The sequence below is a fragment of the Maniola jurtina genome, chromosome 11 (assembly GCF_905333055.1).
Source record: "Maniola jurtina chromosome 11, ilManJurt1.1, whole genome shotgun sequence".
Taxonomy (NCBI): domain Eukaryota; kingdom Metazoa; phylum Arthropoda; class Insecta; order Lepidoptera; family Nymphalidae; genus Maniola; species Maniola jurtina.
The window spans coordinates 5513845-5539886 of NC_060039.1; the positions used below are offsets into that span (position 1 = coordinate 5513845).

A 26042-nucleotide genomic window follows, 5' to 3' on the forward strand; every position below is an offset into this window, starting at 1 on the left:
TGATTCGAATCCTGAGTCTGGTCAAAAAGTTTTCCTTCAAATCGTTAATTATGCGTCTGGTCGAGTTTGTTTGGTGCTTCATCTATATACAGATCTATAAAACAGTACCATGACTGACTGATGGACTACGCCCTATTTTATTTTTATTTTCTGATTAATTGGCCCTTGACTGTGATCTCATCAGATGGTAAATGACAATAGGTATTAAAACCTGTACCTACCTACCACTGATAGATTGCTAGGTGGCATCGTATGGAAATATAAACTTTTGACTGGAAACGCAAAATCGCTTGGTGGCCCAACTCTTTGGTTAGGGTGTATAATAGCTACCTGGAAGCTAATATTAAGTAGTCGGTGGTGTGACTAGCCATGTCTTTGGCCATCACCCTCTTTGGCCCTGATAAAGATTCCAGCGGCTTTTGCGTCTCCTGCTGGTCTTGCATGAGTCTTTAAGTTCGCGTTCGAAATACGGAAGCTAGGCCGTAAAAAGGTGTCGAAAAAGCCAAACAATACAACAACAAAATTATTGCATTTCGGTGAATGTTTGTTACCTTGAAGGCTCGGTGCAATGTCCTTCTGCGAGTTGATACTGAACTTGAAAATGTAAATAAAACAAAAGTTACATTCGCGGTTTGTGGAAATAAATTATGAAATACATATTTGCATAACAATATATTGCAGCTACAATATAATTCTACTTTAATATTATAGGCGTACGGAGCCGCTGGATTCAGGCAGTGCAAAACCATCGTACGTCGAGATCCCTACAAGAGATCGAACTAGCTGTGGATCTAAATTGTCGATCTATAGTTTATTTATCACGACGATGATGAAAATGATAATATCATTCGTATTGATTATGCATAATTTACATCCTAAATCCAAAATCCACCAGGTCAAGGAATTTTTGATAGTGTCAGTAGTTTATCAGGTTTCCGTAAAAACGTACAGTTTCAAAGTTACATGGGCTCAAGTATTTACTTACCTACAAATCTTTGAGCGTTAGTAACTTTTAAATGACAATATGATAATATTTTAAAGTAAATCTGGCAAATCACAGATAGGCTTAGATCATATTTGTTTTTAGATTGTGTCGACAAAATTTCAGTGAGAACCAAATTACGTTTGTGTGGAGAGCGTTGGGAAGTGTGATAGGGAAACTCCTATAAAAAGCTCCATTGTTAAAAGATAAAACTTGATTAGCTAATCGTACTAGAACATAAACAACATCCGAACAGTGCAGACAACCGCAGACCGATGTCGAAAGTATTTGCCTGCAATGTTTGCTGTCGTAATGACGAGAACACATGTCGTTACCAACAATTAGTTGAGTGCTGTTGTTTTTACCTGCAGTAGCTTGCTAAACATGAGGCTACCACACCCCAAGGCATTTCCTAATATCCGTCGTTTCGTATGTTCCTTGTAGGGACATCTAATTGCTTTTAATCATATGAAAGTAGTTCAAGATTGGAAAAGTCATTTGAGGGTGATCAAAATCTTCTTTAAGTACACATTGTTACATTTACTCGTAAATACAAAGTAATGTATGACGAATGTAGAAAAAAAATGATTTTACTTATTAAATACTAGTGGATGCCCGCAACTTCGCCCGCGTGGATTCAGATTTTTATTGATCCCGTGAGAATTGTTTGATTTTCCGGGATATAAAGTTGCCTATTTTGATTACAGGGACGTAAGCTACTTCGGTACCAAATTTCATACAAATCGGTTAAGTGGATGGGTCTTTAGGAATCCCGCGGGAATTCTTTGATTTTCCAGGATAAAAAGTAGCCTATGTCCGTCCCCGGGATATAAGCTAACCCTGTACCAAATTTTGTCAGAATCGGTTACACTGTTGGGTCGTGAAAAGGTAGCAGACAGACAGACAGACAGACACTCTTTCGCATTTATAATATTAGTATGGATCTATTGTTTTTATTACTGTTCATTTTGAGGTCATCTAATTGTTTTATTTCGTGTGTAAAAATATTGCTATTCTTCATTCAGACTTCATCCGCATGGATTCTGGTTATTAAAAATTCCGTGGTAAATTTCGTTGATTTCCCGGGATAAAAGTAGACTATTATCCTTGAAAAAAATCACATTCACGTGTTCCGTTGCGGAGAGCTAACCAACAAACAAACACACTTTCGCATTTATAATATGGTTAAGTATAATAGTAGTAATTGTTGTATCAATATTTACGGCTATTTTTATGTTAAAATTTATTTTTAAACCCCGACCCAAAAAGAGGGGTGTTATAAGTTTGACGTGTGTATCTGTGTATCTGTCTGTGGCATTGTAGCTCCTAAACTAATGGACCGATTTTAATTTAGTTTTCTTTGTTTGAAAGGTGGCTTGATCGAGAGTGTTCTTAGCTATAATCGAAGAAAATCAGTTCAGCCGTTTGAAAGTTATCAGCTCTTTTCTAGTTACTGCCTAGTTAGTTAGTTAGTTGTCTAGTTTTCTAGTACCTTCATTTGTCGGGGGTGTTATAAATTTTTAATTTACACTTGTTAATGTTATCAATAAATGATTGCTGACATTTCTACAACAATCAATCAACCGGTCATTATTATTAACCAGTCTATCATACAGTTAACCTTAAAGCAATTACCCAGTTAGAATAATCACAGAATAATCATAAAATTTTATTGTTCTCTAACCTGAATACATTACGTGTTCGTTCACAGCTAAATGGCAATTAAAACATTGTTAAAACGTCTCAGATCTATCATCAAAATAATTAAGTAGATTTATATTTAAATAGGAGAGTTTAGTTACTTTAATGTGTTTAAAAAATAATTAAATGATGCACGAACTGTCATTTGTATTGTAAATTATTTTAATGTCTACCCATTACACGGTTGTTTTATAAATTATATTGTGTCTGTATAAATGTTTATTTAAACGTTTTTATAATGAGTGATCTATGTAGAAGCAAAAACTGGTAAATGCGTGTCAAACTCAGGACACGCATAAGCTAGGGTTTTATATGCATTGTATTTGCTAAAACCTTTGATGGTTATCTAAATATATAAAAGAAAAAGCTGACTGACTGACTGACTGATCTATCAATGCCTCAAGCTACTGGATGGATCGGGTTGAAATTTGGAATACAAATAGCTATTATAATTTAGACATCCGTTAAGAAATTCAACTCCTTAAGGGAAAAATAGGGGTTAGAAATTTGTGTAGTATATGCGGATGTAGTGGCGGGCAAAGGTGGGCGAGCTAGTTAGGTATTCGTAAATACATACCTAGTAGTTTTTCCCAAAAACTGTCCAAGAAATCTCATAATTATTCTAAGCCTAACTCATTAGAACCACTCGTGGGGGTAAATATTTTTTTTATGACTCGGGCTTTTCTTGCTTAGGAGATGCCCTGAAAAATTGGTCCTCCGAACAGACTGACCATGACAGATTTACACCAACGTTACATTACTAAAACAAAAGTAAAATACTTGGACCTTGACGCGTGTTATAAATGATGTCCTTCACTAAATAATATAAACATAACAATGAGGTCAAAATTAATTAATGCAAAGTAATAGAACTAGATCATCCGGTAATGTAATAGGTACTCGATAAAGCGAATTAACAGGGCTCTCTCCGTCACTCGCTTCATACAATCGTAGTTCCAATTTCATCTGAATATTAAGCAACCAAAGTCCATGAAATTTTGCAAACATATTCTAGAAACTAATATCTTTGTATGTGGTGTTTTAGATTTTTCTAAAAATATGTAGTTTTAAAATTACAGGGGCTCAAAAATTTGTATGTTAATTTTTAAGACCGCGTAACTTTGAAACCGAATATTTTAACAGAAATCTGGAAAACTACAGACACAGATATTAGTTTCTAGAATATGTCTGCAAAATTTCATGGACTTTGGTTGCTTAATATTCAAATGAAATTGGAACTACGTTTGTATGAAGCGAGTGACTGAGAGACCCCTCTTAAAAAGTTTTGGCTAAGTAATTTAAATGAATTAAATAATAGCATCGTAATAGTTTTGTCGGCATAAATAATTAAGCCGTTTATATATTTTAATTTTTATCGCAACATTAAAATTATCTGATTGTTTTGAATTTATTTATCGGGTTGATATGAGAATTTATTCATCTAATTAAGAGGGCTCTCTCCGTCACTCGTTTCATACAATCGTAGTTCCAATTTCATTTGAATATTAGGTAACCAAAGTCCATGAAATTTTGCAGACATATTCTAGAAACTAATATCTATGTCTGTGGTTTTCCAGATTTCTGTTAAAATATTCGGTTTCAAAGTTACGCGGTCTTAAAAATTTTCATACAAACCTTTGAGCCCCTGTAATTTTAAAACTACATATTTTTAGAAAAATCTAAAACACCACAGACACAGATATTAGTTTCTAGAATATGTCTGCAAAATTTCATGGACTTTGGTTGCTTAATATTCAAATGAAATTGGAACTACGATTGTATGAAACAAGTGGAAACGAGTGACGGAGAGAGCCCTGTTAACTGAATTTATTTAAATACTCAAAGCCTGTATAAACTGTACTTTCTGTGTCATCTATATTTTTACTCGTACCTATGCCTATCTCATCTCGTACACTCCCAAAATCAACTATTTTCGGCATTAAACAGTTCTTAGAAAAAACATGCTTTTATATTATTTTAGCTGATATGATATTTAAATTACGCAGCGGCATCGTCGGCGTAAGTTTCAGTTTTTTTTTTAATTCTGTGGAAACCTTCAAATCTCTGAGAGTAAAAGTAGATTATATCCATCTCCCAATAACAAATTGCCGTATTTTGTAGTTTTAGTGATTAAGTATTTTTCAAACCCGCAATGTATAGCGTGCAAAATTCGAGTCAATGCCCCACCTACGACGCGGCATTGACTCCGAATGGCCTACTTACGCAACGTTCATTAACTTCTAGCGTCAGCCAGATGTTTTATTTGTGATATACTGTGAATTTTTAAAAAATACAGGATTTTATATCACGTTTTTTTTGTGGTATCTTATCAGTACCTAATCAATATCACATGTCTTCGTTTTTGCTAGCTTTTTGGTTTCACCCTGCATTAGTACGGATAAAACTAGTATTTAAAAGATAAATAGTAAATACCTCTATTAGCCCTTGGGTCTCTTGCGGCGGCAGACGACAAGCCACCTAAGCCCGGGGGACCGAAGTTGTTCGCTAGGTAGTTATCGTAGCCGAAACCGAAATTGTATTGAGCCGACGCGAGCAGCACGCACCCGCATAGTACTAACGCCTGTGAACAATAGAAAAATGTATTAAAACATCTGTTTATAAATCCACTTTTTTCAAGCGAATCTTCTTTCGGATAGGGACCTAATTAATTTAAAGTTAAACGTCACGAACAAGCCTCATAAGATCATATTAGATTTTCAGATTTACTTAGTATTAGGGTGAGGCCAAACGGACGTAACTTTTTGAGTTGTCAGTCGCGTAATTTCGGTTGCGTAATTTCTGCTGCATTCAGTTTCATACAAAAGTTCAACTCATTTTGCGTCGCCGTGTGGCACGAACTGGACTTTTGTATGAAACCGAATGCAGCAGAAATTACGCGACCGAAATTACGCGACTGACAACTCACAAAATTACGTCCGTTTGGCCTCACCCTTAGATAACTAATTGACGATTCAAATGCACTTGTTTTAACCCACAAAAGTTTATTTGTGTGTTATAAAAACTCTTTTTTATTTCTGTGTGCCAAGCGCATCTTAATTCTAAGATAAAGATAATTTTATTCGCTTACATAACCTTAAAAACAAATTAAGTTTAGGTTCTTAAGAACAACATCTGCTAAGCATCTGAAGATAATCTTTCCATGGTTTTAGAAATTATTTTAAACTTATTCTATCCTTTCACCATTCTAAATAGCTGATCTAACATAGAATTAATCTATAGGTACGAAACAATAATTATTTTGTCAACGTAGGCTCCCCCATAATTAAGCCATTCTCAATAGTTTTTGAGCGACGTAGTACATGAACCGTTTCAATCAACAAACCACGAAGACTATTATTACCTATATTAATACCTAGGTATGTATTTCATCGCAAAAAAATCGAAATATCCTGATGTGTGTAGGTATTTAAGTTGCGGATATATTTTTTTAAAAATATAATATTAGCCATGTTAAATGACTAATATTCCCCTTTCCTCTCCAACTAAGCGTCAGGCTTGTGCTAGGAGTAGGTACGACAATAGTGCAACGGGCGGGGTTTGAACCGTCGACCTTTCGGTTTTCAGTCCACTCCTTTACCGGTTGAGCTATTGAGACTTAATTGACGTTTCAATTATAATTAATTATTATTTAGAACAAGGAAGACCTTGCATAATATCAACATGCATGTACCAGCAGAGTATTTACCAGCAGGTACCAGCTCAACAGTTCCTTGATTTTATGGCTTTAGGCTTTAAGCTGTCAGAACTGATATGCCTACAATGTGACATATCAATCTCCATTATCATGACAAAATCGTCCGCGACCTTACAAAATAAACAAATTCTTTCACTTTTAATAATTTAATTGCTGTCTGTAGGTACATTACATTCACTTTATTTATGTACCTACTGCCATTGTTATTGGTCTTATAATAGCAACTTCTTGTTAACTTGAACAATAAATTATTTCCTTTTATGATACTGTTTTTTGATACTGATTCATTTAAGTATAATTTAGTTTTACTCAGATTTTCAAATGTATGTGTAAATCTTTCATTAAGTTATTTATATTTTACGAACTTAAATAGTTACGTAAAATACAAACTTAACTACCAAAATGTATGCAATCATTTTATTAATATATACCTACTTATCTTGTATATTTCTGTGCTCAGTTCGAGATATATCAAAGTTTGAAACAATATTATTTATTTTTAACAGCCGTTGAGCCGTTATGTAAGTACTAAATAAGACAATATATGCGCAATACACATAATAATAATATGGTTGATACTAATATATATTATTTTTTTGATAATAAAATTGAACAGTTGTGTACTTTCGAAATAAACCGGAAACAAGTCGAGGTTACAATGTACATGTTACGTTAAGACTATTCAATACTTTCAAAGGCCTATTTATTATTATTTTTAACCCCCGACTCAAAAAGAGGGGTGTTATAAGTTTGACGTGTGTATCTGTGTATCTGTCTGTGGCATCGTAGCTCCTAAATGAATGAACCGATTTTAATTTAGTTTTTTTTGTTTGAAAAGTGGCTTGATCGAGAGTGTTCTTAGCTATAATCGAAGAAAATCGGTTCCACCGTTTGAAAGTTATCAGCTTTTAAATAAGTCTATAGAGCGCACTTTGACTTTGCTTAGACTTAAGTTTCAATTAAAACGAGACAGATTTATGTCAGCGGTATAACGCTGTCTCGTTTTAACAGTGCTAAGTCTGAGCAAAGTCAAAGTCAAAGCAATAGATCTCATCAATAGACGTTGACACTTGAATATTATGAACCTTAGGGTTATCTAACCTTCTTTTATACAAGAAAACTATAAAAGAGCTTATAACTTTTAAACAGCTGAACCAATTTTTTTGGATTATAGTTAAGAACACTCTCGATCAAGCCACCTTTCAAACAAAAAAAAGTAAATTAAAATCGGTTCATTCGTTTCGGCGCTACGATGCCACAGACAGATACACAGATACACAGATACACAGACACACAGATACACATGTCAAACTTATAACATCCCTCTTTTTGGTCGGGGGTTAAAAAAACAATCAAACTTCGTAAGTGGTCTGGTCTTGCCCAATAAGGAACCAATTTCAAATTCAAATACGGCAATTTGACGGCAATCTATCATTTATATATTCATTTAAATCTAAGTAATTAATTTGAATACTATTTTCAAAACTATTAAGAAAATATAGAACAATAAAGCTTTTTTTAAAAAGATGAGCTTTCATATCTTGATTCCTAATTACGATACTAAGGCACCCTGAGACCAAGAAAAAACTATCTTAGTAAATTAAAAAGCAATCTAAATCTAAAATCATTTTCTGTATCGATAGATCTTCAATGCAGTTCAACTTTCTAGCTATCAGACAACAAACCTTATAAGGCTATCTATGACAGACGGACATTCCTACTAGTTCTGGGCAATACCCCACCTTATGATTTTAAGCTACAGACATTCTATTAGGTAATTTACAGAAATTAATTTACCAAAATAAACCTTTATTTGAGTGATTTTATGAATGATTTTTGAGGAATTTTGTGCTTTGGTCATGTCATAAAATAATAGTCGTTCAGTGCGTGGACGCTTAGAAAGTCATTGGTGGACATCGACAAATATAAATACCTAATACATTTAGATACACACAAACAAACATACATATTGCGGGAACTCTTTAAAGTCGGTAAACTACTACTAAATAATATTAATAAATATAAGACAGTGTGTTTTTTTTTGTTGGTTTGTTCTTCAATCCCGCAACAGATCGACGAGTTTTTGTCTGAATATAGCTGTTAAAGTCCTGCATAGTGACTACTTTAGATCCTAGAAAAATCAATCCCACGGAATTTTATAAAGGAAAAGCTGACTGACTGATCTATCAGCGCACAGCTCATACTATTGGACGGATTGAGCTGAAATTTGGCATGCAAATAGTTATTATGATGTAGACATCGGCTAAGAAAGGTCTTAAAAATTCAGCCCCTAAAAATAGGGGTTTGAAATTTGTGTATAAGCTAGTAGAACATAAACAAAAGCTCTCGAGAACTCTAAGCAATATCCACCAAAAATCCTCCACGCCAAAGCCGATTTAGCAAGCTCTTAGCCAATAGTGAACGGAAAACCACGGAAGTTGTTACGTCAGCGCTGCACATACGTGCAACTGGTGCGTGTATGAACTTGATATGTGACCTCCGTGGAGGTTCGCTGAAGGCGGGCCGCTTGTGAACTCTTGTGGGTCAACTATTAGTCATCTACATTTTGAAATTGGAATTCCTCACATACGGGCGTGGGCGTGGCAGCAGTGCAGTTCATTCATATAGGGCGTTATGTTTTAAACCGGTTAACTTGCATTTGAGACAATTTTGAAATTTTCTGCGAGACAAGTGTATGGAGTTCATTAAACGCAAGGCATTTATGTTAATTTGAGATATTAATATACTTTTTGGTTTAACATTTTGTTTTTTTTCTACAGGGGTCAGTGGATTAGAAAAACTGCATTCAAAGAGTTTCAACAAATTCCATACCCAAGTGCAAGTCAAAAGAATCGCAGGGAGCCGTAGGATTCAGGTGGCGCAAGACTCTACCCTTGGTGTGGAAAGAAGACAGACAGACAGACGGACAGACAGACAGACAAACAGACAGACAACAAAGTGATCCTCTAAGGGTTCCGTTTTTCCTTTTGAGATACGGAACTCTAAAAAGAATTCGTTCTTATAACAGCAATAGAAATACATACACATTGTGTGAAAATTCAACTCTCTACCTATTACGATTCGCTACGAGATACAGTCCGCTGACCGACAGACGAACTAACAGCGGAGGCTCTAATATTACTAAATAGAGTCCCGTTGGCACCCTTCGGGCATGAAATACGGAACCCTAAAAAACTCCCTGTAGATTTCTATTACTGGTAAATTAGATAAAGAACGATATCCAATTTAGGTACATAGTAGGTATAATAGTAACAGTAGCAATTGGTAACGTAAAAGCGTGACTATGGTATAGTCATTCGACAAACAATTTTCGTAACTCCAGATTTCAATGCACTAACTATCTAGTATCTTGTGACGACACTTGGGTTTTACCCTGTAATTGTAAAAGGCATTTCTCAATTTTAAAACTCGTAAAATGTACTAAACACAGTTATAACTAACTAACTACTAATTGAAAGATAATAACTAAGTACGGAATAGGTACCTACTCGGAGACCTTAACTAAGTCGAGACTACTTTTAGACTCCTAATCTACACTGAAAACCACTAAAAATTATATTAAACTGTGTGTTTTGTAGTGATAAAACTATAATAACAAAATTATTCTGAACTAACAACTACTATCCGGTGTTTGACAACATGGTCAAAACGCGCTTTGTATGCGAGCTTTTCCAAAATACTGGTATGTGACGTCACAATGATTTGACATGCTTTTTTAGTTTATTCGAAATTTAAAATGGTTATTACACTCATACCTAACAAAGGACGTGGTTTGGATTTTGGAAGACACTCTATTTAATAATCACTGAGAAATCTGAGAAATATTTTTTTTTGATATACCTAGGCAAATACCGTATTGTAACCAGCGGTGATAACTTACTGGTTAAAACGTCAGCCTCCGTCAAATGTAAACGTCAGTCAGTCATTCGGCGAGTCGGAGGTTTGGTACCTCTAACTTTTGGAGTTATGTGCGTCTTGAGCAATTAAATATCACTTGCTTACAACGTTGAAGGAAAACATTTTGAGGAACGCCTGATAAACTTGTAGTCTGAGAGTTCTCCATAGAGTTTTCAAAGGTGTGTGAAGTCTGCCAATCCGCACTTGCCAGTGTGGTAGACTATGACCAAATCCTTCTCATTTTCAAAGGAACCCCGAGCTTAGGAGTGAGAGATAAATTGATGATGATGTATTAATCATTATTACCAAGTAGACATTCATAAGTATTACTTTTGTAATAGCCAACAATATGATTGTGACCAAATAAAACGATTTAATTGAAAGTAAAATGATAAACTATTATTTTTATCGTAATCAAAAATAATGCCAAAGATCCTACTTGCGATCCACCTACATACTAGTGCTTAGGTACTATGTAGTTGCATAGTGTAGGCGAATGTGATCCATTATCAGTTTAAAATAATTGGCTATAAATAAGGTATTGCAGTAACTAAACATCAACGGGTTATTAGGCTAATTCGCTTAAAATGTAATCGAATTGGAGCCTCAGTTGCTCAACAGTACCTGATACCTATACGGAAGAAAACCGATTAAGTGCGAGAAATCACATTAAATTGCTGTGTTTTACATAAAAGTGCTAGGTACCTACGTATATCTTGTACGTAATAGGTACGGAACCCTTCGTATCCGAGTCCAACTCGCCCTTGGCTGGATTTTTCAATCGCTTGGCTTGGTTATTTTGAAACTTGAAGGGAAATGCGAGATATTAATCAGAAATCAGAATAAGTATAGGCACTTGCTTAATTTATTCTACGATTCAGTTGTACAAATATCTTTAGGTATTTTTCTACCCTTTTTAAGTAAGTACTAGTCTAGAATATTCCGCCATTGAAACTTTTTAAGTTTTAACATAAACAACGCCTTAGCTTAGCTTTAGGGAAGTAGAGATCGTATCTCAAAGTGAGAGAGCCTGTTTTAGTACTGAAAAGATTTTATCAATACTAACTGAAACTTCCGAGACTGCATTTAAGCGCAAACTTGCAGACAGTTTCAAAGTGAGCCAGTTTGAATATTATACGAGATAACAGCCTTTATATTGCTTTTGAAAACAAATTAGTTTCATACCTACTTATTAAATTGGATAGGATATTTGAAGTAGGTACTTATGAGGAATTGTTACATCACGATCGACCTAACTCTGGCCCACTACTGAGTACGGCGCGCCTCTCAGAATGGGAAGGGTCTTGGCACATAGTCCACCACGCTTGTCAAGTGCGGATTAACAGACCTTTGAGAACATTTTAGAGAACCGTCAGGCATGCAGATTACCTCATGATGTTTTCCTTCACCCAAGCAAGTGATGTTTAATTGCTTAAAACTTAGTTCAGTCTAAAAATTTAGAGGTGCTTGCCCGGGATCGAATCCCAGACTTCCCGACATCTTAACGACTAGGCTATCACCGCTCTATAAGTATAACATAGTTAAATTTTTTTTTGTTTTTAGATACAAATTACCTATCAAATTGTGTGGTCCTCCATACGTATGTATAATAGAAAGATCTTAGTTATTTTATAAAAGCTGAAAGTTCCTCTGCGTATTATCCCCAACACAAGGAAGAACGATCAGCGACTACTCCAATACTAACGACTACCATAATACCATAATAACGACACTACAGGGCTATTAATGTTGTTCATGTTGTTCAAATGTTTACAAGAAATGAGCAAACGTTTAAACAAATAGCAACACGTACCTGCTCTACTATGATCATCATACGAAATTCGTAATGTAGGTCCTAATAAGGGTCCAACCGTTACAGAAACAATGAAGATAGTTGTCTAGTTCCTCGCAATACTAGAGCAAGGTTTTATTACCTAATTATTCCTATAAATTCTTCAATCTAGACACAATCTCTAGCTCTACATCCTTACAAGGACCATTACATTAGCTACGTGCTGCGCCTACCTATTATACTTTATTGACGTCACATACCCGTTTAACTGGTCAAACGGTTAATTTAAATAGGTTTAATGTAGTAGGATTTTATCGACGATTTCCCTAGTAGGTAGGTACCAGTACCTACCTACTAGGGCAGTGGTAAGTCCTAAAGTCTTGTAGTACAGGGACAATAATTGCAATTTGCATGCAAATTGTGGGACCAACTCCCTTCGACAGTGTTCCATCTACATCAATGTTCTATACATGGGTTCAACAGATTTCTGACAAGCTGGCAACGCATTTTTTTTTATTCATTACAGGCAAGCGCTTGACCACAATCACACCTGATGGAAAGTGATGATGTGGTCTAAGATGGGACGCGTTTATCTAGAAGATGCCTATTCACTCTTGTTTTCAAGATACCCGGATTGTAATTGGTAGGAAACACAGATCGCGGAAGAGTATTCCAAACTTCATGCATATGATGAATGATGACATTGCATTGGCGGTTATTCTAGTGCTATAAATGTTTATGGACAGTAATCACTTAATACCAGGCAACCCGCTTGCTCGTAAATTATATTTTTTCTGGCAAGGGCAATAAGGTAAATTTTAATTTCTTAAATGACTTTGTTTCAGAATGTTTATCATAGGATGCTTTGACCATGACTACCATCTACCGGAAAATACTTACTGCCAAACTGTATGGACTAAGTATTATGATTTCCGTAAAAAATTAGAGGTATGAATATTCTTAATAAAAACTGCCATATCCAGTTAGCCCACTTCCATCTTAGACTGCATCGTTAATTACTACAAGGTAATATCTTATTCAAAGACCTTTACAATGTAGCTACCCGGCAGAAGCAAAAAATAAGAGCTGTTCTTGTTAAATTAATATTTCTTGCACATTATCACAGCTGATGTTGCTCCTGTGGCCTACTCAAGTATCGCAAAAAAATTACCTTTTTTCTGAAGGTCAAAAGGATTCAATTATCAAGCACAAGCACCTCTTTTCAAAATCTCGCACGCTCTTTGTGCAATAACTTTGTATGTACCTATGTAAGTTGACAATTTTGTAAGCCGATATTTTTTCAACAGGAAACCTAACTGGGGCATTTGACTTCCAATAAAAGTAATTAAGTACCTATGCTTAACCTTTCAATTCGTACCGAGGAGTCTTTAAAATATTATTACGCTTTAAATTACGCTTTATTCAAATTTTGGAAAGTGCAATTCTACACAAGATGCACTAAACGAATCTCAGAATACTGATATAAGTAATATAATAGAAAAACCTCACGAGCCACAGCTACTGAACAAACTTAGTGCAGTATATTTTTATCTAAACAAATCTGTCATGCATACAACTTCGCGTAGCCCTTAAGAAACGTTAATAGGGTACTTTAACATGTAATGGCAATACATCGTGACTTTATGCGCTTATTTATATCGAACGACAGCGACACGATAACGTAGCCAAACAAGGAACCCATATTTTTAACTTTATTAATCCTAGATCAAACCAAATTGTAATAATCAGACCAGAGAAAAAAACTTCTTTACCAAAACAGTGTTGTTGCATTAATAAATATTTAATATCAATGTTCTTAGTAAGAATACTGCAAATTTAACCTACAGAATAATATAAAGGTAATTAGTACTTGATAGGTAAGTTACTAGTAACTACTGCTAATGCAAAAATTGCATCTGTTTACAAATGACAATTTTCTAAAGAGGTGCTATTTTTACCGTATTCTTACTTTTAATTACTATCATTGTGTAAGTAATAAGTAGCACTAAATGCACACCTAATTAGAGGAAGAGTTCTTTAAGGCAAGATAATATAAGACAAGTCGCAGGCAAACGCAAGACTGGATTGTGGAAATCTCTACAGAAGACCTATCATATCCAGAAATAGACATATTATCTAATCATTGTAATCATTTTAGGCATTCGGAACCAGTGGTAGATGCGCTTGACGATTCAAAAGTACTTGTAAAAGTCTAATTGAATAAAAATATTTTGAATTTGAATTTGAATCTTATAAGACAATGACGACAGTTAATTTTTTATGGTAATCAAAAAATCCAATCATGAACTGAATGTCAAAATTTTAAAACAAGCTTTCATCAATCAGAATAATTACAAATGCCAACATGTTGTCCCGCATCAATCAACATCGTATCGGATGTGCATAACTGCATGCATTCCTGCGGTCACAGACCACGCGTCCATGCGTAAGTACTGAAACCAAATGAAGTGTGAACATTACCCAATCTCAAAGCAATATACTTGCTCGTGCATTGTGATCATATATCCTAATCCAATTTGCCGCAAGTTAAAATCTATAAAAGTAGAGTAAAAGTAAAATATTCTTTATTGTACACCAAATTATAGAAATGTATAACACACACAAGTGTAAATTATAAATTTTAACACCCCCGACAAGTAAAGGTTACAGTAACTAGAAAAGAGCTGATAACTTTCAAAACGATTTTCTTGGATTACAGCTAAAAACACTCTCAGCCACCTTTCAAACAAAAAGAACTAAATTAAAATCGGTTTATTTGTTTAGGAGCTATGATGTCACAGACAGATACACAGATACACACGTCAAACTAATAACACCCCTCTTTTTGGGTCGGAGGTTAAAAATAGATTTCTATATAATAGGCAGTATCGCTAAAATAGCGATGTCTTCCAGGCAACCTATACTGATAAAATATAACTAAAGACTTGCTAAAGACAACGAATTTTGTGAGTTTGTATGTAGGTATGTGGAGTGGAGAGTAATCTCCGGAACCGCTGCACCTATTCGAAAAATTCTTTCATAGGTACTTTCAATAATTCATTATTATGGACTAGATGATGCCCGTGACTTTGTCTCTCGAAGACTTCGATTTTCTAGAATAAAAAGTCACCTATTTATATCCGAGATGCAAGATATTTCTGTATCGCTATATCGGAAAATCTAGGAGTCCTCACGGGATATTTAAAAACCATAATCCACGTGGACAAAGTCGCGGGCTATCATCTTGAACCTACTCGTACAATAAGCTCGGGCGAAGTCAGGGTGGGCTGCTAGTGAGTAATTATGAAAATGTTAAGGTAAAGGCTTGATATTTCCGGTTACTACTTATGTCCGGTATGTACTAATGTTCATGTTCTCATTAACTAATTACATATTGACACAAGTGCTCGTGAGAATTTTTTGATAGGTACTTGATGTTAACTGATTAATTATTAAAGACTAGTGTACCACCTCGGCTTCACTCAGGTAAAATTTCTAAAAACTATTTCTTAATGTTGCCATCCTTTGTTAAAAAAAAAAATACTTTGTTTGTTTGAACAGAGAACTTACATACCCGGGACCAGCAATACTTTTTATCCCGGGAAATTGAAGAGTTCCCACGAGATGTTTATAAACCTCAATCCATGCGGATGAAATCGCTGGCATCATCTAGTAAAGATTAATTGATTCCATCCATAAATGATCCATTTATGCGTCATAAATATTATATTAGAGTTATATCATCTTCACAAGGTTAACCCGTTTCATTTGAAACTGCCTCATCATTTATTAATTCTAGACGAAATCGTAGCAATTCCAAACACTTGCCTATCATTAATAATAGAGTAACAAACAACCAACATTGGCCCAACAATGACCAACTTAGTAAAGCAAAAGCAACGTGGAAGCGATGTCGAAATATCATTTTGCTTCGTTTACGAGTCCATTTTAAATACAACTTTCAGCAACGCCAACATAATTTACTACAAATATTTGTTGTCCAACAAATTAGAGTGGGCTATAAAATATCAGTTGCAATATGCATAGAAAACAGTAGATGGTGCAACAGTGTAGTGAAATGAGAGTACCTACAATAGATGCATTACAATGCGTAAAAGGACGTGGTCGGAATAAGGGCTCGATGAGATTGCGTGTAGTCAAAGTAGGTTATCGTTAGATGTACCAATACATAGTACATGTAGAAAGTAGCATTGTTCGTAAATTAATACGCATTGTACCTAGTTCGAACTTAAAATAATAGTTTAAAAAACTCTAGACCCTGTATTACTCCAAGATTGAAAGCTTAGACGGAGCTCTTTGAAAAATTTATTGAATTGAATTGATTGATGAATTAAAAAAAATTATATAGTAAAAGCAAGAGTGAGAAAAGATCCGCAAAGACGCATGAGTAACCTTAGCCGCAAGTTGCGGACGCAACGCACTTTCCCATACTGCGTGTGAAACTAACAGCAAGATTTAGCCGCATCGGGAGCAACGAAGAAACGTTAATGCCTTTTTTTGGCAGAGTGATAATCTGCTTACATATTATTATAACGCGTTCGATGCTTGTGAACAAACTAATTGGAATCTTCGGTAGGACTTAAAAATGGGCTTATTGGCTGTTCATGAATATTAAATTACCTATAGATAAGATAGGAAGGTAAGTAGGTAAGTAAATACCATCAAGAATGCACCATTGTATATTTTTTGACGGCTAATTCTATCATGACACGAAGTTATTTAATAACAAATGCCACTAAATTGTTTCGCTCATGCACTTGCAATGTTATAAACGATTATTAATTTTGGTTTTACTGGAGTGTAAATCCTCGGTACAGTTTCGCACGCAACTCATTAATTCATTGGCCAACTGATTAGTAAATCATAATCGGGTAACTGTGTCAAGTTCGTGTAAGTAATTATTTTAATAATAATCGACGATATTTGCAAACAATTTGCACAATGATTGAAGTATGATTATATGGTCACCGGGGACGAAAATGACACTCAATTGTACTCGACGCTTTGCTTGATTATAACTCCTATGTTTAACGGGTTAAGAACTGTAATCTCAATCTTGTATAATAGTACAAATAGTTGCAAATTATTCTGCAAAATATATTTCTGCCAGTAGCAAAACGACAATTTGTTAGAAGTTGTTAAGTCGTATTCAAAATAATGTCAGAGTTATTTGAACTCTTAATATATTTCAAGTAAGTAGATACTTATTTGATCATTACTTGAAAAGCTTATTTTTTATATTTTCCTACCAAAATTTGAGGATGATATTAATATAACCAAGCAACGCCAATGACCAACCAATTGATTGTGCTGGTTGCAATGTTGACCCAAGTCTATAAGTGGTTTGGAAGTCCAAATTGGGCCTTTACCTTTCTGTGTCTCAAAGAACGCCATAAACCTTCGATGCTATTGTAATCAATATAAATTAGACTTAGCTGTTTAGTGTTTACGGAAGGATCTCTGGGAACAGTGGATTCTCAGAGATTCTTCCGTAAACAGCTATATTTACAGCATTATAAATTTCAAGAAAATCCCATAATTATCTACTTAATTACTGAAAGGGGTTACGACTGTCAGTAATTAGGACTCAGGAGAAGGTTCAAAGAAATCTAACATGCAACGTTACTAAATAAACTTCATAACAGTTATCAGTTCAAATTTTAAATAGGCAGTATGGTGAAACTGTACAAGGATTGGCACATGATCAATCACGATCAATTAGTGCATTAACTTTGTGCAAAGTATCTAAGATGAAAACTTATCTGCTATTTGCATAAACCTTGTCATTTGAACAAAAAGACTGCTTAAGTGGTCTGCAGTGCAATATTAAAACTAAATGTCACGTAGATACTTGCGCAAACACATTTTGAACACGAGGTCTATTTTAGATAATTTTAAGACAAGAGAGATCTCAAAATAGTTTAAAACAAAGTTGCAAGAGGTTCTCGACGAAGCGAGCATTGGAAGGTAAGAGTTGAGCGAAGGGGAAACGATTTTAGGCAAAATCATCTTTTATGATCAGTTAAAATCAATGGATTATTATAAAATCAAATAACTCGCTCTGTCTGCTGCTAAATAGTAGGCACAAAGTACTCATATGTTGCTATATCCAAACTGGGTAAGTATCTTTAGTTAGTATTTTACTAAGCAATTCAATCAAGCTCATGCATCAGCATCGGCATGGAGTATCTTGTATAATATTCACTTGAATAATTAGACCTACTATGAATGTCCTAATATTATGTGCAATGTCCAATACCATATGTAGGTACAGAAATTGCAACTAACAAAGAAATTAAGATCAATATCAATAAAAAACGCATGAAAGAACAGCTTGATAGCGAGATACAATTCTCTCGTTAAGTTCAAGATCAATGGTAAATAATATGCGATCATATTATTGTTCATTCAGTTAACGGTTAAGAATATTACACAATACATATACAAAACAATTGAAGTGTTTATATTCGCGTGTGACCCAGAATTTTGTTTGACCTTAAAGAAAATATTTTAATTTGACGGACAAAAAGCATTGTTATCACCCAATCTTTAAGTGCGAACAATGCTGAAGGCTTTGAGCACACAACGCGTGACGGAGACGTGTCCAACGCGGTTCTAAAAGAGTATAAGAAACTTTGGACTTCGTCTGTGGTGGCGTTTTCTGGCGCGCGTGTTGTGCCTTTTTGGAGTGTTTTTTTGTTAGAAGGGGCCGGTTTTTGTGTTCTGCTGGTGTTTATTGGTGGTGCAACTGACTAGGAAGCACTCTAAAAGGGCGCCGCGTGTATGTCGGCGGGCGCCGGCCCAGATGAAGTCCATACTTTCTACATAAAGATTCCCTAACTTGTAATTAACTACAAATTTGACATTGGCTAATCAGTGTAAAGCCAGACGAGAGAAAAAAAAATAAGAAACTGTAATGTCTCGAACTATAGGAACTGTAATTGAAATAGTTTTCAGCCACGGCGACTGCTTAGGAAGAACCTCTAATATATGCAGGGTGTTTGATTTCAGTGCTTTTATCAGCCCTCATTTCATTTATGCGTAGGGATATAACGAGCCTCTCACCTTCCGGGAAGTGGACATGGTTTAATAGGGTAATAGCTTACTGACCCATGGTTTATTATGCCAGTCAGTCAGTCATTCAGGAACTGTGTAAAGGCGTTCAGACTATTTGCGCGTTTATATGGATGTCCGTATTGACCTAGACGTGTTTCGTATATTTTCTTGCGTTCAAAATCATTCATTCAACGCATTCAGTGAACATCCTGCCTTACTGTGTCTTATCTACCACACCAACTATTATCATTTGGTAAGCGTGACACTGCGCGTGTCAAAGGCTGTACAAGGCAGCCTTCGTCACGCCCTTTACTCTTCAAAATGAGACAAGATAATCGATTGTTTCGCTTTGTGATCGTCACAGTCAGCAATTTTGCTAAAACAGCATACGGCTGTAAATCATTTTATCACTAGTTAAATTGTAAATATCTCGCAATTAACATTATTTAAAATAAAAGTTATTATTATTAAAAATTAAAAATATATTTAATTTAATAGTTTGTTAATTAAATTTTATATATATAAATATTTTTTAATAATTTAAATATTTGTTCATTTGACATAGAGGGAAACCGCCTGATACGACTTTTCTCCTAGTGTAAAATCTGGAATTGGTCCAAATAATAATACAGCGGTTAAAGTTATATAACGGTTACCGTTAAATTTTGTTTGTGTAGCAAAATGGGTTGTTTTAAATTTTGAGTTACATCGCCTTGAAAGAACTCGTCATCTACTTGCTAAAGGTATAATAGCGGACTTGCTAAATCTATGAGTTAAAATACCATCACAGGCTACGGGCTACCGAAGCAAAATAACTTCCAGCAAACCACCATTTATGTCCATTATACGGCAAATATGCCACCGCGAGGTGTGGCATAGTTATTCAAAATTATACCTAGCATTACTACCATAACAATGTTGATCTAGTCTACAATCGCTTATAAAATAGTTGTAATTTGTAAGTAAATGCACTGGAAGGTCAATTAGTGACCCTTAAGTTAGCAGTTGCGTAAAATCACCATTTTCTATGAATGATAAAAATATACCTATTGATTGAACAGTTGAACCAAACTTATTGTTGTAAAATTCAATAAAGCAATTCAGGCGGATTTGAATACAGCTGGTTTGAATATGACTACAATAGATTGTAATTGTTTTACAAAAAAATATTTAATCACTACTGTACCTATTGTAGAGCAAATTAGTTTAAACTGTAACTAATTATACCAATAATAATTAATTTAACGATTATATTTTCACTTATTCTCGTATATAACAACATATGACTTTCATTATTATAATATTAATTTTAGCTCAAAAATCAATTAAAAAACGCTATTTATTTATAATCCATTTATAAATATATATGTCTGTTACATTATCACGGCCCACCCACAGAATCAATTTTGACGATTGGTTAGAGATAACTTATATTTCAGAGACAGGCATAAACTACTTTTTATCCCTGAAAAAGGTAACGCCACGGATTTTTTGAAATCTCAAATACATGCAGACGAAGTCGCAACATCATTTTATCTAGTAATTTGACTGATGACTGACTGACTATATCAACGTAAAGGGTCCCATAGCCCGCTAAAAATTTTCAAAATTCAATCAGACCGAAGCCGAGGTGGGTCAACCAACGCCTAGTAACAACTAGTCAAACAAAATCCTTCCACACTATATTATATAATGCGCTAATACATACATTAAAGTCTAATTGAACGTATTAATAATCTTGCATAATCAGTTGGCAAATATATCACACGCCACATTCGCCATGAATGGTCAGCGGCTACATATCGCGTCGGTTATCGGGAAACCTACCCGAAGCAGATATCTCCTCAAACTTGCGACACTCATGCGACGCTCTCGTCGAGTTTCACCATATTTTATAGTCTGTTTCTTAACACATTAAAATCGTAGTTAGATTTTTTCTTTTTATTACTCATACATTTCATACTATTCAATACAGGGCTGAGTTCACCAATTCAAAATTACTTTTCATTGTAAATACACCGTTGCTTGTTAAGAAAAAAAGTTAACAGTTTATTTTTACTCGGCTGCTGTGAAAGGTGCCTAAACAATCAAGTCTTTTTACTTGGTTAATAGAATTTGGAATAAAAATGAATAAGGTAAGTTAGATCACTTGTATATTTTTCTTTCTTCTTTTTTTCTAGATCTTTCTCAGAATCACTTTCAACATGAAGTTTTAGTATATTTTAGCCCAGGCTAGTGGATTTTGGTGATTATCTATATTTTTTGGGGTAGTCACCAACTGTGATGTATGGGGTGTGGCACAATGGGTAGGTGATTTAGTAATTAAATTAGTGTTACAAATCTTTCGTCTGCTACATACGCTGCTACGTACGCGACGCGACCACGGACCGGTCTCATTGACTTCCGTCTTCCGCGATTAACCAGTTATTTCTTATTTGATAACATTTCTCCATGATTTAGTACGCGAAATTAATACAAATTGTTTGTTTTATGTAACGAAGTGGAATGTAATAAACTATCTGTTATATTTTTGAAGATTAAGACCATTTTTTTTTTATTTGACATATTTTTGTCATTTTTTGTCTTTAACCCTCAATTATATCCTACTTTGACTACCGATTAAAAAACGGTTCTAAATCTATAGTTTGTCTACATACTTTGTCTACATTTCGGCTTAAGGTACGATGGTATTGGTAAGGTCGGAATATTTTATCATTTTAATGTCCTTACTTCTAACGTATCTCAAGAGATACCATTTAACTTGATAATTTAATTTTATAGACTGAATAGTGTAATAACAATAAATTATTTAAGCTATTATTTAACTTAACTTCAACTAATCTTAACGGTTTGTTTATGTTATGAAATCTGTAATGATCCATTTAAATTACGTAGGTAAATAAAGCGAATACATTAGGCCTTCACAGTCGCTCTATTTTATAATCGCCGGTTACAAGTGACCGTTTAAGCGAGTATAGAATCGATTTGATTCCCAAGCTTATTGACTGGAGATAATATTAAAATGTCAATGTGGGGCACAGAGCAATCAAGCTTTAAATTAGTGTTATTTGTTAACGGTAATCGTGTTAGTTTTGTGCTGATGTGATGTCCAATAGATAACATAGAATTTAGACTCTGACTCTCTCTTTGCTAGCAGAGAGTAAATTGAACTAGTTATAACCCTAACAAGATACCCGATTGATCCTATATCAATTATTGGTAATCGAACTACATTCTCTTGTAAATTACCTAGCTGATATTGATATTCGATCGATAACTCAGTTTAATTGGTTTAGTTTAGTCAAAGCAAGCATCCGTCTCAGAGTAACAAGACTTTTCTGAAGCTAATTTGACTGTACATTTACATACTCTAGTTTTACCCTTAAACCTAACTAGGCTGAATTGAGAGTTCTCCATGTTCCCAAAGGGGTGTAAAGTGCCAATCTGCACTTGGCCATCGTGGCAGATACGGCCAAACCTTTCTCATTCCGAAACGAGACCCGTAAATGCACATAACTTAGACAATTTGCGATGAGTTGATCATAAATATGATATTCTAGTGAGAACCAGTTATTACAGAAGACAAAATAATGACATTATATCTTAATATTATGTAAGCACGTATAAAAACAAGGTCGTTATCGACATCATAACTTAATAACCAGCACACAGTCATATTCGCCTTGACTCCTATATTATGACCAAGGCTGTGCATGTGAATTACGGAAAGGAAGTAGACATGAAACAATGACGGTTATTTTGTTGAGTGAATTGAGACTAAAATGAGGTGATAACATTAAAAATAACTTGACTTGTTTTAAGAATTTCACTTTTTACCACACGTGAATACCTCGAGGACCTCACTAGTGCAGTGGTTGTATGGTCTTGTAAGTGAGAGATCCCGGACTCGATTCCTGGTAGTGCCCCTACCAGGGAATTTAGGGAATTAAGACTTTCTAAATTGTCTCTGGACTGATCAGTTGGCTTCGGGCGTGTCTAAATACCACCCTACTAGCAAAACCGTGCCGCCAAGTACCCGTTCCCGTACGGTGCCGTGTAGAAACCGACCAGGGATCTGGGTTTTATGAAAGTGTCATATCCATTTCAAGTTAGCCCGCTTCCATCTCAGACTGCATAATGGCTTACCATCAGATGAAATCGTAGTCAAGGGCTAACTTGTATCAGAATAAAAAAAATCGATTCATCCAGCAAGGCTAATTGCCAAAAACTATATTATAATAATATTAATTGGTATATTTTTTGTATATTATTTAAATTTATTAAAGAAGGAAGCGAAATATTATGAGTGCGATACGTCCACTAGCGCATTATAACAAGTAATAAATGCACCGCTTTCTAGAAATGCTTTGGTAATCCTGAGTATTTTATGAATGCGCTTTCTGTCTTGCAATACTGCATTATCTGCGTAAAAGCAGAGCCTAGAGCGATTACGCACTCATCCGATCTGAGTGAGTAAAATTTGTTCAAGACAAAGACTAGGTAAATCGATTTGATACAGAAATGTCCTTCAAAGCTAGCTCTAAAAAATCTCATGGTGAAAGATGCTAGGAATATAGGTATGAATATTTTCACCAACGAAGTATGCTAATAGGCTTAAGCTGACTTACAGGATCACCACGTGTAGACACGAAAGTTGCAATGTAAAGGAAGAGAATATATTACAAGTTTCCGAAGTCAGGTAAAATATTATAATCCCTTTGACTTGCAACGGGCTTAGCTCTTCACATTCCATCATTTCACTTTCCCACGCGAGTTACGTGGAAAATCGAAAACCTGTTAGGACTAAAATATTTTCCTACGTTTAGTGCTCACTAGAAGTATGAGTAATTAACTATGGGCAAAGAAAGATATTTTATGTTTCTCTCTTATGAAGTTTCGAATTAATAAGTCAACTGACAGGAAATGGACTGAAATCTGTTCAAACTTCACCCGTTTCATTGCTGTCGTAACTATGTATCTCTAGCACAAGATATTATACGCATAGATAAAGATAGATAAAAGCAGAAATGGAAATATTAGTTATATCTAAACAGGCGTTGGTTTTAGAATAAACATAGTTAAGTAGGTACCTAAAGCAAAACAAAAGTTAACCAAAATACCGAAACGAAACCCAAAATAGTGATTGCTATCCCAATATTTTTATAATGAAATTCAATAGGTATATTATTTTTCAGCAGGTTTTAGTACCTATGTCTACAATGGTACCTATTAACTTACTTAACTACAGAAATACTAGATAACCTATAAAACTAGTTATCTTCAAAACCTAGGTCAAACGTTCGTTGCTCAAGTAGCTTATCGTACATAGTAATACTTTATTGACCTGTAACATATTTGCACGTTTATGTCAATTCTTAAGGTCAATCTAGACATGATAATAACTTTATGAAGCTGAAAATTGTGGTCGTTTAAGGCGCGGTTTATATAAAAGTTGCGAGTAGAGAGCAAATAAAATAAAATCTGTTCTCCATAAAGCAATAAATGCGTTAGTTATACACAGTGAGCAGAACAGAATATAAAAGTTTTTATTCAAATAAACTTTTACAAATATTTTTGAATGTCTAATGGATCTACCATTGCTTCAGAATGAACTTCCACCGAGAAGAACTAGCGAGAAATTCACCACGTGGACGTCTTCGGTCTTCACTTGAAGCTAACTGCCCAATCTGCCCAAATTATATGACAGCTCGTCACTCTCCGATAAAAGTACAAAAGACGGAGGTACTTTTCAGCTCAACAAATCTAAAGCTATGCGAAAACTTCATGGCACGCTTTAAGCCTCAGTTTGTTGCAGGTTGTTTGGTAAAGCTTCCTTACCAAACAACCTGGTTGGTACATTGAGGTGCTGCCTTGACCCGCGAGTGCTTTTGGTGGATACGAACTTATGAAGCTTAAGAGAAATATATTTTCGCTTTGCGTTCGTCAATTCTGTATAAACCACGCCTTAACTTGGTGCGTGCTTTGTCTGTCATCTGAATATCTTTAAGTACAATTATTTTGGTCACAAATGTAATGGTCGCCCCAAGGTAACAGTCGCGTGCAATGCATAGTTACCAAATATCTCCATGACCGTTTTATATCTAACGCGATCTCAGATACGGCCTTTTATTTATTTTTTATGTCATTTCAATTATTGTTAATAGAGTTTTTTGAAATAATTTAAAGAAAAGGTAATAGAATAATACAATAAAGTTATTATCTCTCAAAATAATTGTCGGCTCGTAATAAAGAAACACCTATTTAGGCTAAATGGTGTAGACATATCTGATTTCTACTAAAAATCGTCGTAATAATATAACAGCTACTCTCGTAATCATCATGATTAATCGCCGGCTCAATACTGAGCACGGCTCGTCTCAGAATGAGAAGGGCTTGGCCATAATCTATCACACTGACCAAGTGCAGATTAACAGACTTCACATACTCTTGACTTTATGGAAAACTCTCAGGCATGCAGGTTTCCTCGCGATGTTTTTCCTTCACCGTTGAAGCAAACTGGAAAGCCAACGTCACCACTAAGCTATTACCATTATTGAGACTCTATCCCTAGCAAAAAATACCTAAGTAGGGTAAATTTTGGTAAAAAACAAATGTTAAGTAAAAAAATTATCTACTAGCGAAATAATATGTAAATTGGCCATACACTTATGATAATAGCCATTAAAGCATAAAAAGCAATTTTTTACCACAGCAATTAGTGATTACTTAATAGAATAAAATACCTATATTGCCATTATGCGGTTACTGGTTACAATAAAAATAGGTTGTTCACCTATAGCAAGAAATCTTGAAGGTCGCTTTTTGCATAATGTTATCTCAGACACGAGTACCATCAT

General features: G+C 34.8%; 1 protein-coding gene across 1 annotated transcript in view; it reads right to left on the reverse strand.

Annotated features, from left to right (window-relative positions):
* LOC123869518 overlaps positions 1-26042 on the reverse strand; it is a 52400-nt gene that overhangs the window by 20234 nt on the left and 6124 nt on the right. The window contains exon 3 of the mRNA XM_045912498.1: positions 5117-5264. Within this exon, the coding sequence (XP_045768454.1) occupies positions 5117-5264 (148 nt within the window). The remainder of the gene's footprint in view (positions 1-5116; positions 5265-26042) is intronic.